Raw genomic sequence first — 18,636 nt, 5'->3', positions numbered from 1 at the left:
TAAAAAAAAGATAAGTTCTTTTCCTTCAATTTCAAAAAAAGGAGAGGAATTAATCTCATCATCAGTTGTGAAAGTTTTTGACTTGGCCTCAAAAGAATGTGAAAATTCCATTGTAATTTGGCTCTTTTCTTCATCCTCTCCTTCTTGGGTTTTCTGAATTCGTAGCAAACTCATGGGTTTCACAGCAGTAGTGCCAGTGACTAAGATTTCCTCCTTCTCAAAGTTGTGAGAAACAAAGGGCTTCATGGGTTTTGAGAAAATACCCAACTTTCGCCCATTGACAGATTAGAAGGCAACATACATAAACTAGGTTTACATAACCTTTGAGAATCCTCCATTACATTGAGAAGAAAATAAGAAATAAAGGGTTTGTGTTTATTGGAGGCTTTTTGAACAGAAGAAAAAGTATTTTTGGCAATGGGAGTTTATATAGAAGAGAATGGTGGTGTGAGAGATTAATCAGTTTTGAAAACAAGAAAAAACTCATCAGTGGCAAGTTGGTAACAATATTTCCGAGCCTAAGTAGGATTTTATGCGTGTGTTTCAAATCTTATTAGGAATTTTGAACGTTTATATACTTAGCTTCCAAGAAAATTACCCAAATCTTGTTTGGAAATCTGTCGACCTTGGTGCAAACAAAGAGAAAGAGAGTTTGAGGTTCCATTATCTATCTGACCGTTGGGTTCTAACTTTCTAAGTTTTATGATGGGTCTTTGTTTTGAGTAAGTGGAAATTGTTTTTTATTTTTAATTAAAAAAAAAAGTCAAGCTAATTTATTTGAAGGGAAGGGAAAAAATAAAGGTAAGAAAAAGAGGAACAAGGCCCACACCAAAATAAACATGAAAAACAGCTTCTTTTTATTTTTCATTTTTGGTTATGTTAAGAAAAGAAAGAAGGTTGCATTTGTTTTAGCTGAAAATATTTTTCTCCATTATCAAGTGTTTAGTTTAGTTGAAAATAATGGTCGACCTAAAAATATTTTCAAATTGATCGTAAAATAATCTCCTCTAAGGCATAAATTGGTTTTACACCTCTCCCACTTCATAAAACAATTATAACCTCAACCCTTCTCTCTCTCTCACCCCCACCACCACCCCAATGATCTCTCTCTCTCTCTACTTGCATGCGAACCGCCACTTAATGTCATTGGAACCATCGATGCTACCACATCAAGCTAGCCGCAACTTGCCTTGTTGCTCCACCGTAGGGGTGTCAATTAGGTTAGCATGTCGGATTCGTCTCATGTCGAGGTAAGGGTATTCAACTAAATGGCTCAACCCTAACCTGACCCATTTAATAATTTTGTCATAATCCTTCAACCCTAACCCAACCTGTTAATAAGGCGAGTTGATCTGACCCAACCTATTTGACCCGCTTAATAAACGAGTCATGTTAGATTGACACGAATGTAAAACAACTCATTTCAATCTGCATAATATTAAATATAACATCCATCTAGAAATAATTTTTTTTTACATCCCAAAAGCAGTGCATACACTTCAAGTCTTCAACCCATATTCAAAATAATATAGTTCAACAAAAATATAACATTCATCTAGAAATAAGTTCTTTACACTCCAAAATAAGTGCACACTTGAAACCAAATTCAAAAGAACATAGTTTAACAAAAATAAAATAACATAGTTCAACAAAAATATAATATCCTTGGAACTCGCCAAATGCTAAGTATTAATATTGAAAGAATTGGAGCAAACAGTAGGCTAATCCTGACTGTGCTACGATTATCATCCATAGATTCTAGTTTATAAACTATCTCAATAAACCCACTTGCAAGATATGCAGACGATGTCCAACACTAATACAAACACCAAAAAAACACACGGCACAAGAAAGAAGTTACAACTGTGATCGTAATCAACAATTAATATACCTCATATCTTAATAACGGCACATGGGTTCAAAGTTTATAGAACAAAAACATTATGCAAAAAAAATTACTGCAAAATTTTGAAACACCAAGAAAATAGTTTTCTTTAATTCTAAAACTCACTAAACACATGAGAGAGAGAGAGAGAGAGAGAGAGAGAGAGAGAGAGAGAGAGAGAGAGAGAGAGAGAGCAATAACCAGTTTGAAACTTTGAGTTTGAGAATTGGGCGTGAGACTATAAGATAGTAGAATGAGTAGTACAGCTGAAAAAAAAATTAGATATTTATAAGAAGATTTAAAGATTTAGGGTTTGTAGGGTTTAGAAATCTAGGGTTTGTAAAGTTTCAATTTCCAATTATATCCCTTGTAAGTTTTTGTAATTACTCACTTTTCTTTTTAAATTTAAAATATATGTTGGATATAAAAGGTATTAGACAAATCTAAAATAAAATGAATATTTATTTGTTATACAAGTTAAACGGGTTGTGTTAAATGGGTCATTTCAAGTTGACACAAATAAATTGACTTGTCAAATGTGTCTATTGCAAGTTATACGGGTTGACCCGTTTATGACACATTTCTTATCGTGCTGCTTTCGGGTCGACCCGTTTATGACCAAAACTCATTAAGGCCCAACCCTAACCCGCAAAAACCTGTGTCAAATCCGTGTAGTGTTTGCAGGTTGGGTCGAATATTGACACCGCTACTCCATCGTCACTATCACTAGTGGGTAATAGTTTTAGGTAATGGGTTTTTTTATATGATTTGGATTATGTTTTGGGTAATTTATTGATGTATATGAGTATTTGGGTTATGGTGGTGGTGTTTATTTCTACACCAACAAAACACATGAAAATATTTTCCAAATGGGTAAACAAACACCATAAAATAAATTGTTTTCCCAAAATTTTTTACGTCAAAACAAATTTAAACTTAGTCATTTTAATTTTTAACAATACTCATGCAATTAGGAGTGTGCATTCAACTACCAATCCAATGAAATCGAGTTCAATCCTATGACTCAGGTTAATTTTTTATGGGCTAATGAGTTCAATTTAATTTCTTTTTTTTTTTTTTAAAGGTTTGGTACAGTTCGAGTTTGTGAAATTCTCAACGAGAGTAACCCAACCCATCCTACAATATTAATAATAATTTGTATTTAAATTCTTTTAATTTGATTTGTTTTAGATTTTAGTATTATGAAAGTTAGTTTTGATGAAATTAGGATATTTTGTGCAAAATGATTTTTTTTTTTTTTTTTTTTGGGTCGGAGACATGCTCGAGCTCATCCTCAAGAAGGAATATATATTAGTTGGGCCTGGGCTACGACCATTTGGAAATATTGGACAGCATATCATACGGACCTCATATATATATATATATATATATATATATAAGTGCCAATGCCCGCCCCTATAGTGTTTTGCCACTGTGTATCCAACGTTTTTCACTATTCATCTACAATGCAATTTTGGTGAGTCCCTCTATTTTGTCTTTTTGTGAAGCCAAAACGGTTTGTTTGGCTGAAATGTGAAAACCAAATAAAAAAGAAAAGAAAAAGAAGGTAGAGATAGAGGGCGAGAGGGCTAGAGAGTTCTGGAATTTGGAACTCTCTCTGCCTCTCAACCTCTATTTTTCTCTCTTTCTCAATGTCTAGAGAATTTTTGGAACGAGAGAGCAAGCCATGGTTGCCGATGGGTTTTTTTGGACGACTATGGTGGTATATTGGCCAATCTGAATAGAGCAAAAGGGGATGAGTAGATCGAAGTGAGGGAAGGCTTTGAGTTGAAAGGTATGATCTTTTGCTTTCTTCCTTTTTGCTTCTATATACTTTTCTTTTATTTATTTCTTTCTTTCTTTCTTCCAAATTTTTGATATGTGTTATGGCCTTATGGGTAGGTGTGGAAATGTTTCTCCAAAAAGCACAAACTCTGTGACTCACCGTTTACTTATCTTCTTCTTCTCTCTCTTTACACACGAAGATTCAGGAAAAAAAAAAAAACACTGTTTGTGATATCTGGGGATTGGTGGATGTGCGAGAGATAGATGGTTGCAGGTTTGAAACTCTGTTTTATTTACTTATTTTTTGGTTTTTCGTACTACAAAATCATGGTTTCTGGGAAAATTAGGGACTATTGGAATTAAACGGAAGGAAATTGAGGATTTTTGGTTTTCGTCTAATTTGAGTTTTTGTATGAAAGTTTGATATTTTACTCGGATGGGTCAGAATATTTTGGGTTATATGTAGATTATATGAATGAAAGTTTGGATTTTTTTTTTTTAGTCTGATTGGTTGAATTTGTGTTGTGTTTGCTATATGTAGGTGTTCTTTGAATTTATCTTGGCGCGTGGGGTTCACAGTTTGGATTTTTACTCAGATTAGATCATTTTTGTGTTAATATTTGCTATTAGATGTTCTTTTGTCATATCATGTATATAATTATGTATGTATATGAATGAAAGTTTGGGTTTTTTTTGCTACTGTGTTTTGCTACTGTGCATCCAACGTTTTTCACTATTCATCTACAGTGCAATTTTGGTGAGTCCCTCTATTTTGTCTTTTTGTGAAGCCAAAACGGTTCGTTTGGCTAAAATGTGAAAACCAAATAAAAAAGAAAAGAAAAAGAAGGCAGAGATAGAGGGTGAGAGGGCTAGAGAGTTCTGGAATCTGGAACTCTCTCTACCTCTCAACCTCTATTTTTCTCTCTTTCTCAATGTCTAGAGAATTTCTGGAACAAGAGAGCAAGCCATGGTTGCCGATGGGTTTTTTTAGACGTCTATGGTGGTATATCGGCCGATCTGAATGGAGCAAAGGGAGATGGGTAGAGCGGAGTGAGGGAAGGCTTTGAGTTGAAAGGTATGATCTTTTGCTTTCTTCCTTTTTACTTCTATATACTTTGCTTTTATTTATTTCTTTCTTTCTTTCTTCCAGATTTTTGATGTGTTATGGGTAGGTGTGGAAATGTTTCTCAAAAAAGCACAAACTCTGTGACTCACCGTTTACTTATCTTCTTCTTCTCTCTCTTTACACACGAAGATTCAGAAGAAAAAAAAAATGGAGCTCAAACACTGTTTGTGATATCTGGGGATTGGTGGATGTGCGAGAGATAGATGGTTGTAGGTTTGAAACTCTGTTTTATTTACTTATTTTTTGGTTTTTTGTACTACAAAATCATGGTTTCTGGGAAAATTAGGGACTATTGGAATTAAACGGAAGGAAATTGAGGATTTTTGGTTTTCGTCTAATTTGAGTTTTTGTATGAAAGTTTGATATTTTACTCGGATGGGTCAGAATATTTTGGGTTATATGTAGATTATATGAATGAAAGTTTGGATTTTTTTTTTTAGTCTGATTGGTTGAATTTGTGTTGTGTTTGCTATATGTAGGTGTTCTTTGAATTTATCTTTGCGCGTGGGGTTCACAGTTTGGATTTTTACTCAGATTAGATAATTTTGTGTGTTAATATTTTCTATTAGATGTTCTTTTGTCATATCATGTATATAATTATGTATGTATATGAATGAAAGTTTGGGTTTTTTTTTTTTTTTTTTTACTAATATCCGATTAATTTGGTGTATACAGGCGTTCTTTCTGCCGAGTAGGATTGTTTTTTCATAAATGAATCACTATAATCAGTAATCTTCAGTAGAATGTCTTTTTGGTTGTTGGAGGTAAAGAGATTAGAGGCTCTATCTCTGATCTGAAAGGGGCCCTCTGGTTTGCCACAAGCTTCAATTAGTCGGGGTTTTGGCTAACAACCCACTATGGTCCTTGAGATGGCAATGTGGTAAAAAAAATTTGTGACCTATTCTTTATATTTTCATGGTTTTGTTGAATGTTATAGGCTTTTGAGGGTTTTAGATTTAGAGGTTTTTGTTTTTGTTCACACTCACTGTCATCAATCAAATGTTTGTGATTCCCTGCACCAGATTCCTAGGCTTCAACAAAGCAAGATTGAGTTGTAATTTGCATGTTTGCTTTGATTTCAAGTTTAAATGCTTAAAACTTTTAATATATGAAGAACGGGCTTAGTTTATTTTTGTTTTGTGTATAACTAATTGTTTAGATTTTATTTGATATGACTAGGCATGACTTTGTGTAATTGAACAATCATCTTGATTCAACCAATGGATGAATTACTGTTGTTTATACCCTTATTTTGATTGATCAGAAACCTCTACCTTAATTTTGGCCAAGCAATATGATCATTGTTTGATGGTTTATCTTTATGGCTTTGTTTAGAGTTGTATATCCTTGTTGTTTATACTTTTTACTCCCCATTGTCTCAATTGTTTATTTTATATTTTTGTTATATGACTTAGTGGTTTTCTGTGACTCCCTTGTCAGATAAAGGTAAAATAACACTGTCATTATCAATTTTTAGGTTCCTTTAACATATTATACTTCTCCAATGCAAACAAATTAGTTTGCTTACTTGTTCAGTTTGAATATTCTTACTGATTGTTTTTTTTTTTTTTTTTTTTGAATTGCAATGGTTGAACAATTTGTTTAGGAAGGGAAGCAATGGCAGACTGCCTTTTGAAAATGCACATTATTAATTATAGATTTTGCTTTTAGCATTTGCTTGACTAATTACTCTTTAAAATATATATTTTTCTCATTTTAAATGATAAAAATGTTAGAATTTAATTAAAGCAAGTCATGATAGAGTCAACGCATCATTTGCTGTGAATATTTGTTATGGTGTTTTTTAGGTGCATTTGCACATATGGCACAACTATACACACTCCTCCAACCACCTCCTTCTATTTTCCACCCCTTTATTGCCAACTTTCCCTACAACCACAAGTTCTCTCTTACAAAATTTTTTATGTGTATTGTGTACAAATATTTTTCATTTGCCATTTCTTTTTTTGGTTTAATATGGATGTATTAGATATCTATTTGTTTCAGATGAGTTGAGTTTTTATTTCTTTTTTTTGGTGATGTGTTAGATTGAATAGTTTCTTCAAAATGAACTATTACGGCTATAGATTCTTTTGTGTGGTGATGTGTGTGTGTAAAATTGAAATAATTTTGAATTTGCTACTTTCAATTGTAAAATTAAGAAATTGAGGTGCTTCCTTGGTACTGGAAATCGTGTTTGTTGTACATGTATGCTGATTGATGAAAGCTTTCAATGTTAAATAGCTACTCTAAGTTGAACTCTCTCTTTCTTATATATATAAAAAAAAAAAATTAGCTACTCTAAGTTTGTGCATAATCAAAATTTTTATATTACTCAGATTAGTATTGTATGAATTATTTATACATGATTTTATACTTTTTCAAATAGAAACTTTATTTTAATTTTCTCATCCAAGAGGCAACACGTGTCTTGCACGTGCCGTCCAAACTAGTATATATATATATATATATATATATACATACATACGAGACCAATCAAGTTGGAGGCATTGACGTACTTTACCAAACTAGTATATATATATATGAGACCAATCAGGTTGGAGGCATTGACGTACTTTAATTTTGGGGTGTTGAAGTTGCATAGGGCCATAATATTCACCATGCTGGAGTACAGATTAGAGACTCTAGTCTAACCCAGCCCTATCGTCCCAATATCCAGGTTTTAGTAAAGTAGGCCCAATTGGTTTTTTTTTTTTTTTTTTTTTTTTTTGTTTGTACTTTTAAATTAGAACTCAGCTGGAATAAAGTCAGGGGGCAGGAGGGGTATTATCTTCCAATTAAGTGTGTGTTTGGCTAACTTATTTTTGGCCTACTTATTTTACCATTTAACTTATTTTTGTTACTATTCATAGGTCCTACTGCACTTTTTGGTACTATTCATAGGTCCTACGGTACTATTTCAACTAATATTTACATTTATCTATAGTACTTTCAACAAAAAAGTTTTCAGTTTTAGCAAAATAAGTGAATTCCAGCAATTAATTTAATTTTAAAAAAAGTTTCTCTGTTCTTAGGCAAGAGGTCTCTGTTTTCTCTTTCCTTCGACTGTAGAAGTGACGTCCCTTCCTAGTAAGGCTTTGTGTCCCCTGGGATAGCACAGCTATTCTGTAGGGCTTGTGGGGTTTTTTTTTTGTGGGGTTTGGGAAACACTAGTACGAGGGATGGAGAGTATTACAAACCGATGGCGCAATCTGTCTCTCAATGATAGGGAGGGAGGTAAGTTAACGGTTAAGAAAGACCGAGCAACTAAGGAGTATTCCGTGGCAACAAAATTCCTAACGCCACAAGTCCTAAACACGGAGGCGATTGTTAGGACTTTCAGCCCTCTGTGGCGATCTAGAAATGGTTTCCAAGTTAGAGAATTAGGAGATCACACGAGGCTTTTTGTGTTTGACAATGAGGAAGAGATTGAAAAAATTCTGGCTAGTGAACCGTGGAGCTTTGATAGACATTTGGTTGTCCTCCAAAGGGTAACCAACGCAGCACCAGTGCAGGAAATGGTTTTCAACACAGTATCACTTTGGGTTCAAGTTCATGATATCCCGGTTAGCTTTTGGAAACGGGAGATAGCTGAAGAGTTGTGTGATGCCGTTGGAATAGTTAACCAAGAGTCAAGGGCTGAAGATGTGGATGGAGGAAGTTTCTTTCGAGTCCGAGTACAAGTGGATATTTCAGTACCGCTGTGCAGGGGCAGGGTGCTTTTAATTGAAGATGAGGAAGAACATTAGGTGTCTTTTAAGTACGAACGACTCCCTAACATCTGTTACTGGTGTGGCTGCTTGGATCACACTGACAGAGACTGCAAGAAGTGGATCGAGAGTGATGGTTCATTAGGAAAAAATGACAAAGAATATGGCCCTTGGATTCGAGCTTCTCTAACCTAGGTGAGAAGGAAACCGGTAGTGGTGGTTCCTGGGTTCTATGAAGCTAGGAAGAAAGGTGGCTCGAGGAAGGCCAGCAAGGCGGCCATGAAAGAAACACCGTCGTCCAAGGAGGTGAGGGCTAACGTTATTCATGCAAATAAGGAAACTGAGGAAGCTACGGATGGGATTGATGAGCATTCAGGGGAGTCATTAAATGCGTCCGAGAATTCAAAGGTGAAACCGCCAATTGTGTTTAATGAGGATCTAAATGGAAATAAAAGAGATATATTTGAGGAGCAGATTAGGGAAATAGATGAGGAATTAAATAGCTTTGATATCTCTGGGAGGAATTTAAGGGGGGCGGCAGCCAATCAAATGGATGTTGGAGTTGACTCTGCTATTAATGGGAAGTTTCCTAACCGAAAGAATGAGGCTGATTTGGGTTTGGAGGCAGGTGTAGCTCACGTGGTCCACTTAGGTTCTCATCCTTTGGAAAAGTTGGAGAATGTCCAGCCCGATACTCTCATCTCCAAAGAAAGCAAGGCTTGCATGGTGGGTAGTTCTTTAAGGACGTGGACTAGGAAAGCTAGGGTGGCACAGAGGGTCCTTGATGGCTGCCCAACAGAAGGGGTTAACTCCCCTAAACGTTATATGATGGAGGTAGATGAGGTTGAAAAAATAAAAAAGAGAAGGGTGAATGTTCAAACTCCTAAGAAAAATTTCTCAATGGTGGAGGCTGCAAAGTAGCCCTGCCAGGAGCAATGAATCTCTTATGTTGGAATTGTCGGGGGCTTGGGAACCAACCAACAGAACAAGAGCTTGGAGACATGATCCGGGCACAAGATCCCTCAATCGTGTTCTTAGCCGAAACATGGCTGGATAAAGCAAGGCTAGAAGAAGTTAGGGTTAGATTAAACTTGGGTGGTATGATTGAAGTTTGCCGTGAAACAAAAGGGGGGGGCATTGTCATTTTTTGGAAGAAGGGGATTGACTTTTCACTTGATACATTCTCCCCAAACCATATAGATGGCATTGTGAATAAAGGCACGGAGGATGAATGGAGATTTACGGGTTTTTACGGAGAGGCAGAAACAGCAAATCATCACTTGTCATGGTCCTGCTTGCGACGTCTAAAAAACAGAAATGCTATTCCCTGGCTATGTGCAGGTGATTTTAACGAGATTACGAGAAGTCATGAGAAACTTGGGGGCCGTATTAGACCTGGAAGACAAATGGAGGATTTTAGAGCGGTGTTAGATGAATGTGGATTTCGAGACCTTGGGGGGAAGTTCACATGGTGTAATGGGCATCCGGATGGCTTTACATTATGGGAGAGATTGGATAGGGCAGTTGCTACAATGGATTGGTTAGGAAAATTTCCGGCGACGAAGGTTATTCATTTGGAGTATGGTTCATCTGACCATAAGCCAATTCTTATTTGTCTCAATGGTGTGCCTAAGTTTCGAAATAAACCATGGAGGTTCGAGCACATGTGGTTAGAGGAGGAGGGGTGTAGGGATACGGTGGAGGCGGCGTGGGGTTGTGATGTTCCTAGCCAAGCTATGGCTCGGGTTGAAGGCAAGATCACCCATTGCCAAGCAAAATTAAAATGGTGGAGTCGTGTGGCTATAGGGAATATTACACGATTGCTAAAGGAAAAAAAAGAATTGTTGAGGAGGGCCGAGGAGGCAGCTATAGCAGGGAGGTCGATGAATAGGGTGCTTAGGTTGAAAAAAGAAATGATCTACTTTCTAAAGAAGAAAAAATGTGGAAACAACGATCTCGAGCCTTGTGGTTGCATGAAGGTGATAGCAATACTCGCTATTTCCATAGTAAAGCATCCCATAGGTTCAGGAGAAATAGAATTGAGGCTCTGGAAAATCATAGGGGGGAAAAATGTGAGGATGAAAATGGGATTGCAAATATTTTGGTAGAATCTTACCAAAATCTCTTTGATTCTTCCTTACCAGACCAGATTGAGGAAGCCTTAGAAGCCACTCCTACGGTGGTATCAGAAGAGATGAATCAGACACTTGTAGCACCTTTTGAAAGAGGGGAAGTGGAGTTGGCTCTGAAGCAGATGGATCCCCTAAAAGCAACAGGACCGGACGGCATGCCACCTCTTTTTTTCCAGCACTTTTGGCCGGCCATCGGAGATGATGTGGTGGAGGCCGTACTCACTTGTCTCAATTCGGGCTCTATACCCTCCTTAATAAACCAAACCTTCATTACTCTCATTCCAAAGGTCAAAAGTCCGGTAAGAGTCTCTGACTACCGCCCAGTTGCTCTATGTAATACTCTTTATAAGCTTATTTCTAAGGTTCTAGCAAACAGACTCAAGACTGTTTTACCATGTTTTATCTCTGATACTCAAAGTGCTTTTCAATCTAGCAAAGCAATATCTGATAATATCCTGGTTGCCTTTAAGACATTGCATCATATGAAGAACCAAAAATCTAAGAAGGGGGGTTTTATGGCTTTGAAACTAGATATGAGTAAGACGTACGATTGGGTGGGGTGGGTTTATCTGGTAAAAATAATGGAGAAATTGGGTTTTTGTGATAAGTGGGTGTCCCTTGTCTATGAATGTATTAGCTCTGTCTCCTACTCTATTTTGGTCAATGGCGAACCGAGGGGTGATATTAGACCTTCAAGAGGGCTAAGGCAGGGAGACCCTTTGTCCCCCTACTTGTTCTTACTTTGTTCAGAAGGTTTGAATAGGATGCTTCAAAGGGCAGCAGCGGAGGATGGTATTAGGGGTTTCTCTTTATGCAAGAGGGGGCCTAAATATCTCATTTATTTTTTGCTGATGATAGCCTGTTATTTTGTAGAGCCTCTTTGGCAGATTTACAGGTTATTCAAGATATTCTATCCTTGTATGAGAAAGCATCAGGCCAAAAGCTAAATCGTGAGAAGACAACCATTTTCTTCAGCAAGGCTGTTCAGGGAGACACAAAGACTCAACTCTCAAACTTTCTACAGGTACCCGAGGTTAAAGAATATGAAAAATACCTTGGATTACCAGCGGTGGTGGGCAGAAACAAGAAGGAAAGCCTTAATTATATAAAGGAAAGAGTTTGGAGCAAACTCCAATGGTGGAAAGAAAAGCTTTTGTCCCAAGCGGGTAGAGAGATTTTGCTTAAAGCTGTGGTGCAAGCAATTCCCACTTTCGCTATGAGCTACTTCAAATTACCTGGAGGCCTTTGTGATGATATTGAGGCGCTAATCAGGAATTTTTTTTAGGGGCAAAAGGGCGAGCAAAGAAAAATCCATTGGAAAAAATAGGAGGTTCTTTGCAAGCCAAAGGTCGATGGGGGGTTGGGTTTCAAGGATTTGGGAAAGTTTAATGATGCTTTGCTTGCAAAACAGGTGTGGAGACTGCTTAAGGATCATAACTCCCTATTCTTTCGTGTTTTTAAAGCAAAGTACTTTCCAAATGGCTCAATTTTTGAAGCCCATGCTGCTGGGGGGTCATATGCCTGGCAGAGCATCCTCAAAGCTAGGAGGGTGATTTCGATGGGGATGCGATGGAGGATAGGGAATGGCGAAAGTATAAATGTTTATACTGACAGCTGGCTGCCTGGGAAGGGATCGGCCAAAATTCTTTCTCCACGATCGGGTGGGCTGGATGGTGCATGGGTTGCTGCCCTTATAAATTCTGATACAAGGACCTGTGATCAAAATGTGTTACAACAACATTTCTTGAGCTTCGAGGTAAGCCATATCAAAGCCATCCCACTGTGCTGGACTGACCAAGAAGATTGCTTAATTTGGCCTAGGTGCAAGGACGGTAATTACTCAGTTAAAACAGGATATCAGCTCCTGTGTGAATCTGAAACCGTGGATGCTGCATCAAGCTCAGATAGTTCGAAGCAAACTCTCTTCTGGAAATGCGTATGGAAGTTACAAATCCCAAATAAAATAAAAGTGTTCCTTTGGCGGGTGTGCTCAAATGCATTGCCAACCTTGGAAAACTTGAAGCGGAGGAAGATAATGGAAGATGCAAAATGCAAGGCTTGTCTTGCGGCTGAGGAAGATGCTTTCTATGCTATCTGGGGTTGCGAGAAGCTTCGACATATTTGGTTCCCCTGTTTCAGCTGGGTCCAAACAGAGCATCCGCAAATTCTAGATGTACAGGAGCTTATCTCTTTGGTCGGGCAACGAATTGACAAGCTCGAACTTTTTGCGGTTGTGGCGTGGTTTATATGGAATCACAGAAACAAGTTGCTTGTGAATGAGAAGGGCTTAGCTTCGGACAAAATTTTACAAGTGGCTATGGCATATCTCTCGGAGTTTCAGGTAAAGTTTCCTAAGGCAGCCCCTAAACCACCTAAGGGCCATGTACGTTGGTGTCCTCCTATGGGTGAGCGGTTTAAGACTAATTATGATGGGGCTGTGTTCTCTGAATCGGGAGAGGCTGGTATTGGGGTGGTGGTTCGGAATGCAAAAGGTGAGGTAATCGCTGCTCTTGCCGAGAAGATTCTGTACCCGGGCTCGGTGGAAGTGCTGGAAGCCTTGGCTGCGAGAAGGGCTGTGAAATTTATTGTAGAACTAGGCATTGCAGGTTCGGATTTTGAGGGAGACTTGGAGCTAGTGTGCAGAGCTTTGAGGTCAGCAGAGTTAGGCCACTCATCCATCGGTCAGATTGTCAAAGACATTATGTCTATTATTGGTTCACTTAGTTTTTTCTCTTTCTCTCATACTAGGCGGCAGGGCAATTGTGTGGCCCATGCATTGGCTAGGAGAGCAATAGTTTCATTTCCTTTATTAGTTTGGATGGAGCATGTTCCATCCGATATTGATCCGTTTGTCATTTCAGATATTCTGGATAGTTAATAAAAGTGTTCAGGTTTTATTCTCAAAAAAAAAAAAAAAAAAAAAAAAAAAAAAAAAGTGAATTCCAAACAAACTCTAAATATTAATACTCAACTTTTTAATCAATCAAAGCATCAACTCAACTAGACTTCGTTGGTTCTCATAAAAAAAAAATAAATAAATAAATAAATAAATAAATAAAGTTTCTTTGGGTGAAGGGTTTATGTGATGCCAGCATTAGTGTGCATTAATTTACATGCGTTTTGCTAACTGCGTATTTCAGAAAAATCTTGTAGAAATGGAGGGGAATTTATTTTTATTTTATGGTTATGATACCCCTCAAAATAAGCTCAAAAATTCTCAAAAAAGAAAAAAAAAAAAAAAAAACTGTCTTTTTTTGGCTTGACAAACACAATATTGTCGTTTAATCTGTATATATAAAACAAAACAAAAAAAAAAAACCCTTAAAAACAACATAATGATTAAGATAACTTAGATATTTATTGGATACTTAAAGTATATACCAAGAAATTAGACGTAAATCTTCCAATTTTTTTTATTGAATATTGGAGTACATATGACCCATGAGGAACCATACACAACAAGCATTGGCGAGGGATGTTTAGAGAAACTCATCGATTTAAAGTATAAATTAATGTCTCGTCTTCTCTTGGCCATGTATAAGTCATAAATACTAGGGGTATTTTTAAAGCATATGTTTTTTAAAAATGGCAAAATTTAAGGTACTTAAATAAATGTTTTTTTTTTTTTTTAATTCAGCTATGTGGCTTTTTTTTTATGGAATGAAAGTGTATTTTTAGTTAACTATAGCAACATGACTGAATCTTAAGAAACTCATCGATTTAAAGTATAAATTAATGTCTCGTCTTCTCTTGGCCATGTATAAGTCATAAATACTATGGGTATTTTTAAAGCATATGTTTTTTAAAAATGGCAAAATTTAAGGTACTTAAATAATTGTTTTTTTTTTTTTTTAATTCAGCTATGTGGCTTTTTTTTTATAAAATGGAAGTGTATTTTTAGTTAACTATAACAATATGACTGAATCTTAAGAAGGGAACTTAAAAAAAGAAACAGCCCCTATTGTAAATCACCTATTCGACACTTCTTCTGCCAAGGCTATTCTGTCGATCCCTATCCCTTGCAAGCATATTCCAAACAGATTAATTTAGGTTTTGGACTCAAAAGGGCTTATTCTCGATCAAATCAGTGAGTGAAGTATTAAATCCTCACACAGAAGCTCTATCACCCCCCGCGGTAAATTGGAAAAAGCTTTGGAATCTCAAAGCTCTCGAAAGAACTAGGATGTTCTTATGGAGGTTAAGTGTTAATGCCCTTTCAACAAAGGAAAACATCGCAAAGCAGCTTGACATGCCAGAGGTAAATTGCCTTTTCTATTCAACTTCTGTTGAGACACCGATGCATCTATTTCTCACCTGTCCAGTGGCAAAAGCCTTATGGTTCGCTGTCTGCTGGGGTTACAAATCTGAGGAAGCTTTGGCTTCCACCCCTTAAGGGATTGTTAAGCTTGTCCTGGACACCCCCCCCCCCCCCCCCCCTATGCATGGCTCTATGTCAAGCCGTGGACCAATGGAAAGTTTCCCTCACAATGGCCTCCACTTTAGAGGAAATATGGAGACTAAGAAACTCCAAGCTACACTCCAATTATTCTTTTAATATGAAAAACTCCATCCAAATTATCCAGAGGTATGTCCACGATTTCATTGAGGTATCTTCACCCACCTCTCCATCCCATCCCCCTCAAGTCTCCCTTCGTTGGTCCCCACCTCCTCCTAGATGGATCAAGGTAAATATGGAGAGAGAGATGGCATCAGGTTTTGTTTGAAGGTGACTCCAAGATTTGCTTCGATGTAGTCTCTTCCACCAGTTCAATCCCCAACTGGGCCATCCAAACCACCATCTCCAATGTCCTCGACCTAGCTGAGTGTTTTATTTCTTGTTCTTTCGTTTGGATTGAGAGATATTTCAATTTTGTAGCACATGTCATTGCTAGATTTGCTTTAGATTCTAGACTGTCTTGTTTTTTCAATAAGGAAAATCACCCCTCAGCGTTAGCTGCTGTTTGTAGGGAAGACTATCGTTTGTGTTCTTTCCCTGTTTATTAATACACTGAAGTTTATTAAAAAAAAGAAAAAGGAACGGCACCTAAGTAGTAAGTAATGTACCTAACTTTTGTAAGTACATAAGTATTAATGACATCGTTTATATTTAAAAATAAATAAAAATGTACAAATAGTAATTTACAGTATTAATTTCTCTACACTTTTTTCTTCTAATATTCATTTTTTATTGTTATAAAAAAATGTTGTGATTTTTATGGTTAAAAATTTGGAAGATATTCTACCTTTGTCATCCATCAAAACATAAAATTTGTGTGTGTGTGTTAAGACATATGAATGTTGTATTGTTTGGTCATCCCTGAAAAAATTTGATGGTACTGTACTGTCGCTAACTATAAGAGATGGCCCTCTTTTAAGGCACCATTCCCATGTACCTCATGCTTTGTTGTAGGTGATATTTGATCTTTATTTTATTCAACAACAAAATATAATGTTTCTCCACTTTCGAAGGTGTTCCATTATTAACATCTCAGTAGTAACTGTTTTATATTAATGATAACTTAATTTGAAATAATTAATTCAGAGTCTAAACCAAAGCCAAAGCTCTATCACTAATTTAAGATAAACTGTTCTTAGTTCTTACACAATGTGATGGTAAAAAATATTCTTGAGACTTGATTTGAGTGGTGTAGAGGGTTCAAAGAAAAATTTATAGGTGAAAGTATCATTTCAGAATTTCTTTTGTAGGCCTCAATTTTTTTTTAATCAATAAAGCTCATATGGTTAAATAAATAAAAATAATCAATAGAGTTATTAATGTATATCTCATATTTAAATCATTCACTTCTCTCTAACTTTTAAATAAATGTCTCACATATGGTTGAAAATTGAAGAAAAATAAAGGACTTAGATCAGAGGCAAGTCAAAGGCACTTTAAATTTTTATTATTTAAATTATTCGATAGCTGGGGGAAATTCGGATATTTTTGTTGGAAACTTCAAAAAATGATAACCAATTAAGTTATAAGGCTCTTGTGAGTCGTGTCGAGTCAATGACACTCATATTAAAATGTTTTCGCTTTGAATGGATAAAGTTTGGTCACATTTTTTTAGATCAAGAAGAATTATCATAGCTCATTTCGCTTCACTTTATCGAAAGATCAAAAATATCTAACTATATGAAGATTTAAAAAAGAAAAAAAATCACTAATTCAAAAAACTATTTTTTTTTCTTTTTAATATCTATGGATATATTAATTTGAATAAAGGATAATAATCTCAATTATAAATTTGTTCAATTTATACATAATAGCACGTTAGGCTAGATCCTTAAAAAGTGCAAATATAATCCTATAAATTAGGGTATTTAAGAAATTTGACGTAAATATAATTTTATTCAACAATTTTATAATGTTTTATTGAACTGTGGAATATAAATTGTTAATTTTTATTCTTGTGTTGTTCTTGTCACCATATAGACGAATAGTAATCAATTAATAGTTATAACATTCCAACTTCTTGTATTTCTAATAATACTGATTTTTATTTTCATGTAATTATCATTAAAGTGTAACATTCTTGTCCTTAATTAGTAATAAACAAATTAAAGCACATTAGGACCATGGCTGGTTTCCTTGCTCTTTCACAAGTTCACTACCTTTTCTCAGTCTGGTAACAAACATGAATCAAACATCATAAAAAACGAGGAGTAAGAGAGAGATGAGAAATGAAAGTTTTGTTACTGCACAAAAGCTGCATTGATTTTGAGCATCATTTCACTTTTCGCAAGAAACAATATTTCACTCCAAAAATTTCAGCAAAACTTGTCCTTTTCTACAAGTTTACAAGGACCACGGATCAAATCATTTATGAAAAATAATAATTAAATATTAAATCCTATATTTTTAGTTGTGCTTTTAAAAAATTTAACCTTATAATTTCAACAATTTTAATTTAAAACCTAAAGTTTATCAAGGTAATAAATTAAATATTGTAATTTTGTTAGTTAGTTTCAAATTGAGTCTTAAATTTTAAACTTTAAATTTGTACAAATGTAAATATTCTAATCAAACTCTCAAATCAAACCCAATTTAAATACTTTAATAAAAAATTTTAAGTAATGTGTTTGAGGTTGGTAAGAGAGTGTAATTAAAGTGTACGTGTGTTTAACTGTTAGTTTGTTCCTAAAAAATTAAAAAAAAAAAAATTAAAAATCAACTCACAAATCAAACCCAAAAAATAACAACAACAAAAAAAAAAAAGCACTTTTTTTCTTTTACAATTTGTTAGGATAAATTATGATTCAAACAACATCTTTTCATATAGATCTATAATTAATATTGTCTTATTATTCTATAATTAAAACCACTTTAATTCAGTAGTCTCGAAAGAAATTAATAAATATTTTGTGACAGAAGACTATTTCCAAAAATATAAAAATAATTATAAGGACACACCCATTTTAATAGTATTTTTTTTAGAGGCTTTTAATCTATAGCGTCTGTTTTTAAAATTAATAATATTTAGGGTGGGTTTGGATTCAGCGTTTGCTGAATCCTGCGACCACGTTTTTCCCTTTTCTTTCTTTTTTTTTTTTTTTTTTTTTTTTTTTTTTCACTTTCACGCGTTTAATGAGAGACAGATTTTACTGTTCAGAGACAATTTTCACTGTTCATGCACTGTTTTGTCACTGTTCACGTACTGCAGCAATATTGTTCACGTATTTAAAAATATTAAAAATGGGTTCCACAGTACTTTTCACACATTTAAAAATAATTTTGCTACAGTATTTTCAGTTTTCAGTTTCCAGTTTTCAATTTCAGCAACAACAAGTTCAATCCAAACAGACCCTTAATTTCACAGCATAACATATGAAATTATAATAACGACTCTTTTGATCGATCACTTGTAGAAGCATAAGTCAACAAATTTGAAATTGAGTATAAAAACTAGTGTATCCCACTCCCACGTAAGGTTAGGCTTAGCCAACCCCATGTCATTTTACTCCCTCCAAAAAAAATTGGTGTGTCCCACATAATGT

At 35.5% G+C, this 18,636-nt stretch overlaps 1 protein-coding gene across 1 annotated transcript; it reads left to right on the top strand.

Moving 5' to 3' along the window:
• Window positions 1–9,441: 9,441 nt before the first annotated feature.
• LOC115970553 lies at window positions 9,442–13,516 on the top strand. Its single transcript, XM_031090172.1, has 4 exons — window positions 9,442–10,258; window positions 10,486–11,430; window positions 11,526–11,662; window positions 12,050–13,516. Exons 1-4 carry the CDS (start codon window positions 9,442–9,444, stop codon window positions 13,514–13,516), a joined length of 3,366 nt encoding a protein of 1,121 aa, XP_030946032.1.
• The last annotated feature ends 5,120 nt before the right edge of the window (window positions 13,517–18,636 follow it).

The sequence above is a fragment of the Quercus lobata genome, chromosome 12 (assembly GCF_001633185.2).
Source record: "Quercus lobata isolate SW786 chromosome 12, ValleyOak3.0 Primary Assembly, whole genome shotgun sequence".
In the NCBI taxonomy this organism is placed as follows: domain Eukaryota; kingdom Viridiplantae; phylum Streptophyta; class Magnoliopsida; order Fagales; family Fagaceae; genus Quercus; species Quercus lobata.
Note: the sequence above shows the minus strand (reverse complement) of the source record. Positions and strands in the feature narration are given on the sequence as shown.